The sequence below is a fragment of the Malaya genurostris genome, chromosome 2 (genome assembly GCF_030247185.1).
Source record: "Malaya genurostris strain Urasoe2022 chromosome 2, Malgen_1.1, whole genome shotgun sequence".
NCBI lineage: Eukaryota > Metazoa > Arthropoda > Insecta > Diptera > Culicidae > Malaya > Malaya genurostris.
This window is the reverse complement of record NC_080571.1, coordinates 238294693-238308848: the sequence shown is the minus strand read 5'-3', so window position 1 is coordinate 238308848 and position 14156 is coordinate 238294693. Positions and strand designations below refer to the sequence as shown.

The 14156-nt window shown below is 37.7% G+C and overlaps 1 protein-coding gene across 1 annotated transcript; it reads left to right on the top strand.

The window, feature by feature from the left end:
- Nucleotides 1–12054: 12054 nt before the first annotated feature.
- LOC131428263 (uncharacterized) lies at nucleotides 12055–13572 on the top strand. Its single transcript, XM_058592063.1, has 2 exons — nucleotides 12055–12953; nucleotides 13159–13572. The coding sequence occupies exons 1-2, from the start codon at nucleotides 12150–12152 to the stop codon at nucleotides 13420–13422; spliced, it is 1068 nt and encodes a 355-aa protein (XP_058448046.1). The 5' UTR covers nucleotides 12055–12149; the 3' UTR covers nucleotides 13423–13572.
- The last annotated feature ends 584 nt before the right edge of the window (nucleotides 13573–14156 follow it).

The following is a 14156-nucleotide window of genomic DNA, read 5'->3' as shown; positions in this document are numbered from 1 at the left end:
CAAAATAATTCAAATTGTTATACATATCAACTGTTGATATACTTGTGTTATGATTTTGTTATGTGCATCTGATCGGGTATATTTCTCCTGAGTATCGAGAATCAGGTTTTGTTGAGATCATATTGTGTACCAAAACATATCCCGATTTCTTTCCTTCCCTACTAACAAATCTCCTATCCCGTGATGTTCGTGGAGATACAGTGGTACCCGCGGTCTCTAGAAACAACGAGTATCGGACTAACATTCCTTCCTTACCCTCAGTAGCACAGCCTTTGGTCGTAGCCAGCGTCGTTATTGATCATTTAATTAAAAGTTAGGAGTGAGTGGGTATGTACAGTGAAAATGATTTGCTTCTCCCAAGCTTCATTTTCTTGGTTCATTGTACATTTTCACTCATTCGGTCAATCACGAAGTGCAACTACGGGCGATCTACTTCAGCTCAACTCAGCTCAGCTCAATGTTTTTATCCGTTTTTTGCATTCAAAAATATTTAAACGGGTTGTCCAAACTAAATTGCACTTATCCAAATTTTTTCTGACTTTCATATGACAAGTTATTTTGTGTAGAGTCTAACATGATACTGCCGGCACTTACGTACTGATCCAAGTCTAATCTAATTTTTTTCAAATCGAATTTTTTAATGTTTCTGTAACTTTTTCAAATATTGACAACGAAGTTAATGTTTCAAGTGGCGGTAAGCTATGCCAAATCAACCTACAGCCTTGTAATGTTCAGGATGTTATCACGAGTATACTAAATATTAACTTACTGAATATCTAGAAAATCTAATCAACTTTGTTTCACGATTGTTTCGATAAAATTAAACAGTCGAATAGTTAGAATAAAATAAAGGAAAGTGAGGCATTTATAACCACCCACACATTGATTCTGCGTTTTAAGAAACATTATAACTTCGTTTCGGGTCTTGAGTAAATGATATTTTCTCAGCTTTGGGACACTCTCTTCATCTAACTCAGCGGCCATTTATTTTTTCCTGAGTCACTTTGGCAGTTTTTTTGTCAGCTCTGATTAAAACGTTATGGTTTACTTAAATGGATGATAGAATGCGCTTTTCCTAGCGCCTTTCCATAGATTTCGTTTGTATTCGTTTGTCGTTCATAGTTGCAAGTCGCTTGCCAAAACTGAAATTTCCTAGCGAACTTATTTCCTAGCGAACTGAAATTTCCTAGCGAACTTAATTTGCAATTATTTAATCCATGTCCAAATTTAATGTAATAATACCTTGCTAATATTACTCCTATTTTCTTATGTATTACTATGGAATTCTTCAAACCATTTTTGTTTGATCCTTGGAAAAAACAAGAGAATTTGTAAGAGCATCAACTAAATTAATCTACTAATTGGGTCAGTTTTGAGCCAAATTTAAAGTATTTTTACCCGACTTACATCGCTCTATGTGTTGGCTCAAAGTTTCGATCAGATTTCGTTCTGTAGTCGAAAGGGGCCATAACCATTCTTTTGATTTTAAGTTTATGAAAATCAATAAAACCTTCTCTTACGGCCGGTGCAACATGTTAAGCCCAGGTGAATAATTTTTCGTACCGGGGAGAATGATTAATTAATTCCTTAATGCTAGTAGAAATGTTATTTATCCCATAATAATGGAAGCTCCTCTCCCCCTAGAAGAAGGGTGACAACGAGATCCAACAATAAAAAAATTATATTGTGTAACAAAAACATGGGTAAATCGGCCACGTAAAGCTATACGCAAATTGGCCTGAATAAAAAATTGTTATAAATAAAAAAATATCCCATAATAGTCCAATCGATTTTTTATAATATTTAGTTTCGATATAACTTTACTTGAACCGCTTAACTTCGACGTTAGGAGCGTTTTCAGTATTTTGTTTTAAAACAAAATTGTGTATTTACGGGTTGAATATGACACAAAACTTCAATGGGGTTGTTCGAACTGTTGGTGTAATTTTGACACTAGTTGAACTACCCAACCAAACCATAAACGGTCCAGCCACTGATGTGCATAAGACATCGTTCAAAAAGTCCCGCGAGTTACCTAGTGATGACGTTTGTAATATCAAACTAACCTCTTTTTTCGATGGTACCAACCCTTAGATAATATGTGTTATTTTTTCACGTCAATCGGACCACAAAACTACCGATATATTAGTGGAGTTACTTCTTTACTTATGAGAAATGAAAGCCTAGCAATGGTTTGGGCATGTAACCGAAACTCGAATCCATTAAAACAAAAATTATTGGTATTTTGAAATCTTAAATGTGAGAAACAAAACTGAGCATGTTTTGATAAACGTGATGGATGAGCGCAAAATCAAGGTTTATCACAGTTAGTAGTTAGCACATCAACTGGAAGTGCTTTTACGATCTTACGCGAAAATCTGGACACAATCGAACAAAAGCAACAATGCATCAACGATCCAGAGAGCTGTACAGCATTGTTTAGTCGCAATGAATAGGATTTCTTGCAATGTTATTTATTTATTTATTTATTTATTTATTTATTTATTTATTCATTTATTTTTAATTCATCCGACAGTAAAAGGTCTTAATGAATATGATGTAGTCAAGTTATAAAAATGTGGATCGTAACACTTTCTGTGCAAATTTATGTGTAGGTTCGCCGAAATCGAAGAGGTGTTCAACAGTCCCAAATGTTCTGATGCATGCTGGTATCGGTTCATAGAATCCAAACGTCGTTCGGTGAAATCTCGGTTGAAGTAAACCAGTAGAAAGTAGCGATCGTTGTGAAGCACGGAAGTCAAGACTAGATAAGAGCTTCGGAGAATCAATATCGCCGTTGAGTATTTTTGCAACAAAAATTGCTTGCTGAATTTTTCTGCGCCGATCCAGTGAGTCCAGACCAATCAGACGACAGCGATCGGGATACGGTGGAAGATCATGCGGATGTTGCCAGGGAAGGTTTCTGAGAGCAAGTCGAACAAATCTTTTCTGCACGCGTTCAATTCGTAAACTCCAAGCTAGCTGATACGGACTCCAAACTATGCTAGCATTTTCAAGTATAGGCCGAACTAGCGAGTAATATAACGCCTTCAAACAGTGAGGATCTTCAAAATCCCGTCCGATTTTAGCGATAAAACCTAATTGTCGAGTCGCTTTTGTAATTAGTGCAGAACGATGGATATTAAAAGTAAGTTTAGAATCCAACAAAACACCAAGGTCATTAACACGATCAACTCTTTGAAGCGTTTGTCCGTCAATTTTATAGTCGAAATGTAATGGATTCAATATTCGGTGGAATGTTATGACCTGACATTTTGCGATGCTGACTATAAGCCAGTTCCTTCGACACCAGGTAACGAATTCGTCCAGAAGCTTTTGAAGACGGATGCAGTCGTCAATAGAGAGTATCTCAAGGTATAGTTTCAAATCGTCGGCGTAGACTAATTTGCAGCCTCCACTGAGCATCAAAATAGCGTCATTAAAAAACAGCGAGAACAGAAGTGGACCCATGTTGCTGCCTTGAGGTACACCAGATATGTTCGTGAACGAAGATGACACACAGGAATCTAACTTGACTCGTAAGACTCTACCACTTAAGTAAGAGCATAGCCAGTCAATGAACTTATGTGTTGCACCGAGACGCGATATCTTGTACAAAAGAATTCGGTGATCAATTCGGTCGAACGCCGCTTTCAGATCAGTGTATACGGCATCAATTTGTACTTTTTCCTCTAGACGCGAAATACAGGTCGAGGTAAAATTCAGAAGATTAGTGATGACCGAACGCCCGGGCATAAAACCGTGTTGATCAGTGGAGATGTAATTTTTTGTACGAGCGAACAGCTCATTACTCACATTATTATTTCGAAGAGCTTTGAAGCAGCCGACAAATTTGTTATACCACGGTAGTTCCTTACATTGTTACGATCACCGGCTTTGTACACAGGAAACATATAAGACTGCTTCCAAATCAACGGGAAAATTCCTTGCTCAAATGATTTGTTAAATATCACGCAAAGAGGCTCGGCTAAAACAGTTGCACAATGACTGTAGACTGCAGCGGGTATGCCATCTGGCCCCGCCGAGAATGATAGTTTCAATTTCTTTGCCGCTGCAACCACCATATATGGAGTGATATTAAAAGTATCAATGTATACTAAGTGCTCTGGAACATCCAACGCAGCAACCTTAGCTTCGATGTCGGAGGCAGTATTTCCAGCAAATACCGAAGCAAAGAACTTTGCAAACAAGTCGCAAGACTCCAATGTAGATTTGGATGTAACACCATCGTAACAAACAGATGACGGATCTGATCTAGATTTGCGTTTGGAGTTCACAAAATTCCAGAAATTTTTGGGATTCCGGCGAAGATCGGTTTGAACCCACATAACGTAGGCTTTCTATAACCCCGCGACAATGGACGAAGCTTGGATCCATCGTTCTACTCCGGAATTATATCAATATTCAGACGGGGAAAGCCGTTCGAAAATGCAACAAGTAACTGGAAAAATAATTAACATCGACTATCTTGAAAGGGAAAGAACCGTCAAAAGTTATTATAACATTGAATTATTGACGCGTTTGAAGTTCGAAATCGAAAAAAACGATCTCATATGGAGAAGAAAAAGTTATCTTTAACCAAGACAATGTACCATGCAACAAGCCAAATTTATGATAGACCGATTGCTTTCATGTACAAAATAAATGTATGTATACGAAACTGTCGTATCAAATACAGGAAACCATGACAATGGTTTGGAAAACAGGGAAATTAGACATGGTTCGTTACTAATTGAAGTTCCGATCACCAATCATCTAGAATATATAGATTTATCTACTCGAATTGATGCGTAGAAATATTTCCAAGTAGTATGTGTAATGATATCGAAAATCAGTTAAAAATGGTTGGGATGTAGATGTTCAGAGCATTACCGCTGTTTGTACGGTTTTGTTTTCTGTATTTCGAATTTCCACCCCGGTTTTTGAACAATTTTATTCATGTGAAGATGTGGAATTGTCGGGTGGTACTACCCACCATACCTACTTTTTTCACCGGCTTTGCCTTCTCTGAGAGTATGAGAATAATAGTTCCTTTTTGAAGTACACGATCACTTTTTCCCGGGCTTACGGAACCGAAAACTGGGAATTAATGTAGCCATATTCGGTTCGTTTGGCCATCAACTAATATAGCCAAATTCAGAAGAATTTTTGTGTTTTTGCATCGCGACTTTAAACGAAGGTTTGAGAATCGGCTTAGTAATCTTCGAGAAATTCAAGTGCTTATATTTTTCACACACAGACGAAATGGAAATAGTGAAAAATAAAAACACAAGAAAAAATTCCGAGACATGAGATTTGCACCTGTAATTTTTTCCAGTTAATTCGTTCTACCAATTGATTTTCCATGGATGTGACAAAACACGAACTCAGAAGACAACAATAATAGGACAATAATAGGGTTCCAGTAGTCATCCTAGGTGAGTTTGACTTATTCCATGCCCTACTGTCGAGCAGCGGTCTACAGAAAAAAAATGTTTCCATGTGTTTTTTATACATGCAAATAACTTTAGTCTAGAATTCAAGGAGGTTTTCACTCAATCGAATTCCGACGAATGACTCATTTCGTATACAGAGCAAATCGTGGTCCATGGTCACCATTCCATCGACCAGCCCAGCCTAAATGAAATGATTCAATCAAATGGATTCAATCATTACAGATAGACTTTGGATGCATTGCAATAGTTTGCATCCAATGTCCTATTTCTTACCCATCACATCCAAATATTCAGTCTTCGGAACCAGCTAATTACTCTTGGGACATAGTATGATATTGCAGACATCGGAATATTTTTCCAATAATCGTGCCTACATAAAACACTAATAATAAGAATAGAAAAAATTTGCACGTTTACTAGCTTCAGTCTATGAAAATTCATGAACGGAGACATATCGAGTGCGCAGACCGCCATATATATCAAGAAAGTGAAACTAGTCAATGGCAAATATGAGGTTCCGTTGCTTAAGACTAAACGCAGATAAATAACAACAATTTCTTCTGTGAGCATATTTTCTGTTGGACATTCGCAGTGTAGGTTTCGCTTTGAACAAGAGAGATTGCGTCATCCAACTGATGGTCGTTTGCATAGGATAAAAAGAAAACGAAAAGTGGACAACGATGGGGGACATTACACAAAGTCAGCCGTCGTAATGGCTCTAAATGTTATCTAGAGAGCTCTAAGGTTTACTTCTTTGCAAATCGGAGGTAAAAATCACCAGTTTAGTGCAAATCTAGAATGATTTGATTAGTTTTGTGCACTTTTCACTGTGCGAAATTCGAATAAAATGCTCTGAAAACCGTTCAATGTCATATGAAATAACACTTTCTGAAAGCCTGAAAAGAATCCCGCGATTACAACATTCAGCTGCTGGTTATTTGTGTGCGAGTAACAGAAAAATACATTAAATTGGTCCGAGAAACGAAATATGATAATCAGAAATGAAGTAATCAACCTCAAAATTCTATATGTTGTTATTTTTGTAGCCGTTAGAACCGCTCTTGATCTACTATGTTCATCGTTCGCTCCGCTCGTCGTGCGGCTTTCGCTTCAGACAAGTGTGGAAAATTCATCAAAGTATGAACACAACGGAGAGAATACATATACAAATCGATTGTTCTAAGGGTCATAAATGATAGTGTTATAATCCCTCATTACGGTCAAATCATTTAGTTCCAAAACGTTTTTAGTTGTTTTGGATTTCCTCATATAAAGACTTTCCCAGGAAGTATAGACGCAACCAAAAACCGCTGCCATTTCGCAATGGTTCAGAATCTGTCAATTTTTATGGCTGCGTCCTGTTGTTTACACTCTTCTCTAACCACTTGTGCAGTTGTTTATTCGTTTTCATTAGTTTGTTTCGAAATGCGTGGACTTTCAGCAGAACAACGTCGAAAAATTGTGTACAAATGGTGCAGAGAACGCGGACTGTCACTGAGAAAGATAGCAAAAATGGAAGGAGTAAGTGAAAAAGCCATGCGAAATGCAATCAGGAAGTTCGGTGAGGATAACACCTTTGAGGATAAACCGAAAACGGGTCGAAAAAAAGGTCCTGCTAACCCTCAGTTGGATAAACGTATACTGAAGGCGTTCGAGCAAAAGAAGGAGGTTTTAGTTCGGGATGTGGCCAAAAAGGGGGCACTTCGAAGTCAAATGTTCTTCGTGCTGAAGAACGTTTGAATCTTCGAACCTATAAGAAGCAGAAACAACCAAAACGTAGTCCGAAACAAGAAGCATCGATCAGGCCGCGGGTTTGAAAGCTGTACAATACGATTCTTGCTGGAAATTTGGACTGCAAATTCATGGACGACGAAACCTACATGAAACTCGATTACAAATCCTTGCCGGGACCACTATATTATACGGTGCGAGAAGTGCAAGTGTTAAACCAGCCCGAGACATCGATTGAAGTCGAAAAATTTGGTAAGAAAGCTATGGTCTTTTAAGCAATTTGTAGCTGCGGTAAGATTCGAAAACCTTCATCACCACTGCTTCAATGAACAGCGAAATATACATCCAGGAATGTTTGCAAAAGCGACTTCTATCCCTGATTCGAAGCCACAAGGATCCTGTTGCCTTCTGGCCAATTCTACCAAAAATGTCACTTTCGTCCCAAAAGACATGAATTATCCAAATTGCCCACAAGTTCGATCAATTGAGGAATTTTGGGCATTAACGAGCGCACATCTTAGGAAACATGTCTCGGCATCCGAAACCATTCAACAGTTCGAAAAAGATTGAAAAAAAAGTGTCAAAACTTGTCCCCAAGAAGTCTGTACGGAATTTAATGAGGAACGTTCGCAAGAAGGTACGCCAGCTAGTCTACATTGGCTAAGTAGAAAATGGTGAGAATAATATTCTATTGTTGTAGTCTAATATTATCAGTATATCGAATAAAATTTGAATATCTAACACTTGTGAATTATTTACAGCGAAAAAAAAGTGCGTCCATACATTCTGGGACAGTCTTTACATTAATTTGGTTTTTTAAAATCGATTTTCAATCAGAATAAGTGTTGTCACTAATCCATACGACGTCCAACTTCATGGGTGCCACGACTCGGTGCGGAACGCTAGCGCTGTAGGAAAGGGCACACAACAATTGGCAGATTTACTTTGTGCGCCGTTCGCCAAACTAGAGGCAACCGAGTTGTTCGGAATTTTGCTCGTGGAAATGATTGTCAACTGGGTTGAAATTTGGAGAAATGGCAACCTTCGGTTCTTTTCAGAATGCAAAACATTTTACAAAGATCTAATGAGATTTTATTTGAAATGAATGAATTTTAGTAGAATAATGTACTAAAATAAATGTGTATTTTTAAAGTGGTCTGCCTTTTGTCTATAGTCATCCTACGTCAATCTCGCGGTTATGTCTCTAACATTATCTACTACAAGTTTTTTGAATGATATTTTATACGTTTCAAATTAGTGATTACATACAAACCAATTCGTACCCTTTCGTTCTGCTACTAACGTAGTAGACGATAGCACCCATGCGACTCACGGGGAGGCAAGAGATAGGAACTTGTGAGCACTTAATTATCTCACCTTCAAACGACTAGCTTCAACGGTCATCTCATATCCCGATCAACAAGGGAGAACAAAATTGTATCTGGGATTGTTTCGTTTTTTCTATCTAAAGTAGTCATAATCTTGGTCTCGTTAATAGTTAAAATAACAAAAATTATAACTCAATTTAACCTCAAATTGTTTCAAACCTTGATATGTAAATATCAATATTATATCTAAATTTGTAACAATTTTAGTGCGACTTTTCAGCTATTATTACCCATTTTTTGGCGGAAAGGCTTTACCGTGCAAATCTAAAAATAGATTCGCGAGGTAAGATGAAATTGCATACTTTTAGGCGATTTGATTTGCCAAAAAAAAACATGCAGTTACGCGACTGATTTCGAACCGGGAAGTTTTGAGTTGCTAACATACGCTACGATTGCATTGGGGTATGAGAACCAACTGAGGTTGAAAGGATATATTGTCATCATATAATAACTAGTGTGAGTCCATATTGCTACAAAAATAATCTATCGCTCTCCACCTATTTCTTTTTTTAAGGCATATGAATGACAAAAGGGTTATTTTAGAACTATGAGCAAGCTTTTTTTGGTACTGAAGAATAGTTGTAAATGAACGGAAATGACTAAATTCAGTGAAACAAAACTACCTTATAGAATCTGAGGAAATTAACTAATGAATGATAGTTTTCAGTTTTTTTTCTTCTTTATACCAAAGGGGCCGACTTTCAATTAACATTCCAATCAGTTCGCTCGTTCAGTTGAAGTAGTGAATAGTCTGTACGTGTGTGTGTCGATTGCGGGTATATTTGATTAAAATGTGCACTTGATTTTCTCGAAGATGACTGAATCGATTTTTGTAAATTTAAATTAGAATAAAAATTCGTTTGAAAGACAGTGAAAAATCAGAAGAAGTGTATAAGATCGATTCGTATAGCAAGTTTTTATGATTGATGATCAACCAATTGCCTATTAGTCACATTAGTTTGCGATATTCGCAGCCAGAAGCCCCGCAAGTAATGTTCAAAAACCATCAAAATTGAACTTTCGTTCCGGTTTGATTGTTTGATATCTACCTAGATTGACTCATAAGAAAATGATTCAAATAGAAAGTCTCATAATGCGGATCGGTTGCTTTCAACTCTACATTGCAAATTTCGAATCCCAGCTCATGGTTCCGGATTGGAAGTAATCAAAATACTACGAAATGAGACTATCATAAATTTATCAGATTTGGATTGATTGAACTTTTCAAATCGAAGGTATTGTGATTCGATAAATCGTTTTAGATGACAACGGGGAAATGCGATATCTGCAATTTGTAGATCTTAATAATTTATGACCTAACCAACTCATTTCCATTTTACTGATTTAGGATCCAATGTGAAAGTTATTACTTTATGATGATGATATCATGATGCTATCATCAGCACCACCAGTGAACATTTTTCAATGTAATATTAACAGAGTTTTTTATTTAGAACTACGAAAAAAATCATCAGATCACCATAATATAAAGTATAGCAAGAACTAAAGATAAATCGATACGAATTTTTGAAAGAAATTTTTGTTTCCAGTACATCCGGTAAAACTAAAGTCGCTGTTTTCAATCTGCAACTTAAAGACCTATAAATCGACAAAGTATTGAACTGAGTTTTGATTCTGGTTTTGAGCCCAGTTTAGATTTTGTTTTTCGTTTATTGCAGCGTCGTTTTTGAAGACGTTTTGAATTTTTTAACACTTATTACTCTGTGTTTTCGGAAACAAAAAACGGTCAACGATAAAATTGAATAATTCAAGCATTCATTTGACTCCAAGCTTGTGAAAATCATATCTGAGGAAACATGAACTGAGTCGAAGTCTATATTTTTCGGATATATATTAGTTGAGTTTTAAAGCTTTGTCTTACCTTTCTTTGTTCGTAAGCGAAAAAGCGCAAAATCATCTTGAGAAATATTTATTTTCAATTTAAAATTAATATTTGAATAAAAACTTTACACAATTTAAGTAGGAATTACTTAGGAACGTTCTCAAATTTAATATTTAGGCCATCATTTCAAAATCAAATATCAAATTGTTGTTTTCAAAAGCATCTTCAGGTTTGTGAAATTGGAAAAAATGGTTGTTACTGCCCTTTATTGATGCATAGCATTTTTCGGGTTGAAAGACAAAAACGTGATCGGCAAAAGTGTTTGAACTCTTTTTCCTCAATTCTCTAGTAAAGTTTTACCTGAAATATAACGGCGCTTAATATAATATCTGGACTTGCTATAATCTTAATAAAATCTATATGTTTGCTTCTGATTTGGAATCATATTTATAACATAATGAGATATAAATATTAGGATCATATATAATTTTGATAGAATCCTGTTATGCTTTGTTGATCGGGATACGAGAACCTTTAGCTAGAAAAAGATCTGCTGTCTCTGTTCGATATCTCGACTCTACAAATAAGAGCACTTTTGGCACAATAGCCCTATGTAAGGTTTAATTGTATCTCTATTAATGTATCGGCATCCTTGTTATTTTTTCATGTTTGTCATGTTCATGTTCACGTTTTATAGTTGACACAATCGGACACAAGTAAAGAAAAAACACTGTTTTTCGATATGGCTCAATCGGGTGACAATGTTCGCAACAAATCGATTGTTCGTCGAGCTGTATGACATGTTGCACCGTCCTGTTGAAACCAGTGTCAACTATGAAATCGCCATCAACAGTTTTCGTTGCTCCATCATCGACTTGAAAAAACACCACACCAAGCTGTAACGTATAGAGGTTGTTCCTCAATTTGTTGAGGGTTTTCAGTGGCATAGAACCGACAATTTTGCTTATTCACGCATTCATTTAACGTGAAATGTGCCTCGTCTGACATGATGATTTTTCGTCCAAAAGCTGGCCTCGTTTTAAATGTAAAGCTGAATAATTTCAGCGTGCTCTTTTGGCGTGTACTGTTCTATAATAAAATTGTCTTGGATTGACGCTTCCAACGCGTTGTGTCATTAGTTGATCTGACAATTCTGTCAAAAGTTATTAGGTTGTCCGATGTTTCCACTTTAAATAACCCACGCTGTGTATGCAGGACCAGTGAAATTTAATTGAATAGTTTTCGAGTTATTGTACTTCTTTTCTGACGGAGAAAGATAAGTCTATAAAATCGAATTGGACACCTCCAGTGATTAGTAGAAGACAAGTCAATATGTTTTCAATGAGATCAAGACTATAGAATTGAAAGGTACTGAAATGTTCCTGCCTAATTAGTTGTAGCGATCACAATCAAATCATTCTTCGTGGCGCTTCTCGCAACAGACTCGCAAAGTGTTTTGTTTTTCCAACACTCCCGTGTAGTCGTTACCCTCTTGAACTGATGATCTTGTATTAGTTTGTCGTCGTGCGCGTCAGTTGATAAGATAGCACCTCCACGTTTAAAACCAGTACCGTTGATTTGCCAGTCAGAGAGAGAGAGAGAGTGTGTCGCGCTATTTAAACCACTACACGGGACTGAATTACAACCAGTTCAGTGAATGATACTCTTCGACAAAATATATTTTCAAACAGTTAGTTAACTCTGCCGTATCGCGTCAACCGCAGCCACGATATGTCATCCGGTAGCAAAAAGATCACTCCGTTATTCAACGATTATCTGTACGAGGCTATCCGAGGGATTGCAGTTGAGCAGGGTTTTACTGCAAATCTGTTTTCGGTGGATTTCGACGAGGAAAGTTGCATCGAGTGCGATGGTTTTGTGAGCTTTGTTTTCAAAGCCATCATCAACGGGGACGACCGGGAGTTGGTTCTGTGGTGTAAAGTGCCACCCAGTGATGATCCGCGATCTCTGGCGTTGTTCCAACGGGAGGTGCATTTCTACCGGGAAATTCTGCCGACTTTCTATCGCTTTCAAACCGAGAAGGGAGTAAGTGAAGCTACTGGGGAGGGGTTTTACAGTGCACCCAAGTGCTATCTCGCGCATTGTAGCACAGATAAGGACGAACCCGAAGCAGTGATAGTTTTGGAGTATGATGAAAGCTACGAACGGTGGGATTGGGACAAACTCGAACCCATCAATGTTGATCACGCGAAACTGTTGATGCGTCAGCTGGGAAGGTTGCATGCCGTTTCGTTTGCCATGAAAGAACAAAATCCTCAGATTTTCGAACAGTTCAAACTGAAGGATGTGCTGGTGGAGGGTAATGATTTAGTCACCCTTATGAGGGAATCTTTTGATCGGGCTTTGGTAACTATGAGAACTAGGTTTGCTGCTGACCAGGAGAAAATTCAAAGGATAAAAGATACAGTATTTCAAGTGCTGACTGCCTGTGCAGATCCGACGAAATCGGAACCCTACTGCGTCGTTAGTCACGGAGACTGCTGGATAAACAATTTTATTTATGGTCATGATCAGGTGAGTCATTGAACAAATAGTATTAGAAAATAACTAAAAAATTTATCAAATGCTACAAGAAGTAATAAATCATTCCTTTTCTCGTGGTTTGCAATCCACAGCTTCACTCCATAAATTCAATGTTGTTCACCAGCCTGAAGTAAACAAATCAAGCAAATTATTCTATCTCATCTCTCTTTTTCTATCTTGCAATGAATCGAAATAGAACAACGTCGCCACCAGCGTCATCCTCTCCGATTGGCAATCATCCCGATATGCGACCCCACTGTTGGACCTTGGTTATTTCTTCTTTCTCTGCACCGGTGCTCAGTTCCGTCAGGACCACTTCGATCAACTACTGCAGCATTACCACAACGCAGTGAAGGACTTGCTGGATCGGCTGGGCGGGGACACTACCCGTCAGTTCCCATTCACCGGTTTGCTTCAGCTGGTAAAACCGTACCGAAAGCTACTCCTCGATGGCTGCTGACCACCGCTCCTGGCACGTGGTGATGGTGATCCTTCATCAGCAGTGCCTTCACAATCGGATGAAGGTGGTGAAATAATGTGTTATATGAAAATTCTTCTATTTTGCTCAAACAGCAATAAATTTAACCGGTCTCGGAAAATTGTTTGGAAATCTCGTGCACCTTTTTATACATCGTAGCGTAGCCGAAATCATATTAGGAAACAAGAGATTGCTCCTCTCGTCGTCCGTCGATGGTACTTGCGCTTGACCAGTACCGGACAGGATGGAATAGAATGATGATACGTGACGGTTCCAAGTGGGAATACGATGCAGAAGTGCGCTCCGTACTTTCCCAGCTTGTTCCTAGCTCTGCTCGAGAAGGGTAAACCCAATTTATTCGGAAAGATGATTTCCTTCCACTGAAATAATGTGTTTGTATGGGTGTGCTTGCTTGTTTTTTTTTGTTGTAGAAAAGGTTTGTGCTGTGCAAGTGGAACATCAAAATCTAAAGAGATGAATTTATTTGATTTGTTCAGCATGTTTCATATCATGATTGTGGGAATCTTCCTTAAATCTCCTATATAGCATGAAAAATAAATATGAAATTTTCATATATTGATATCTACTCAGATATCAGCACCACAGATAGAAATACTTTTTAAGGAAAAGTAACCGTAAACGAATGGAAGGTTCTACTAGGAGATTCAAAGTACCTATTATCTTTTTCCTGACAGAACCACCCTATGAGACGTGAG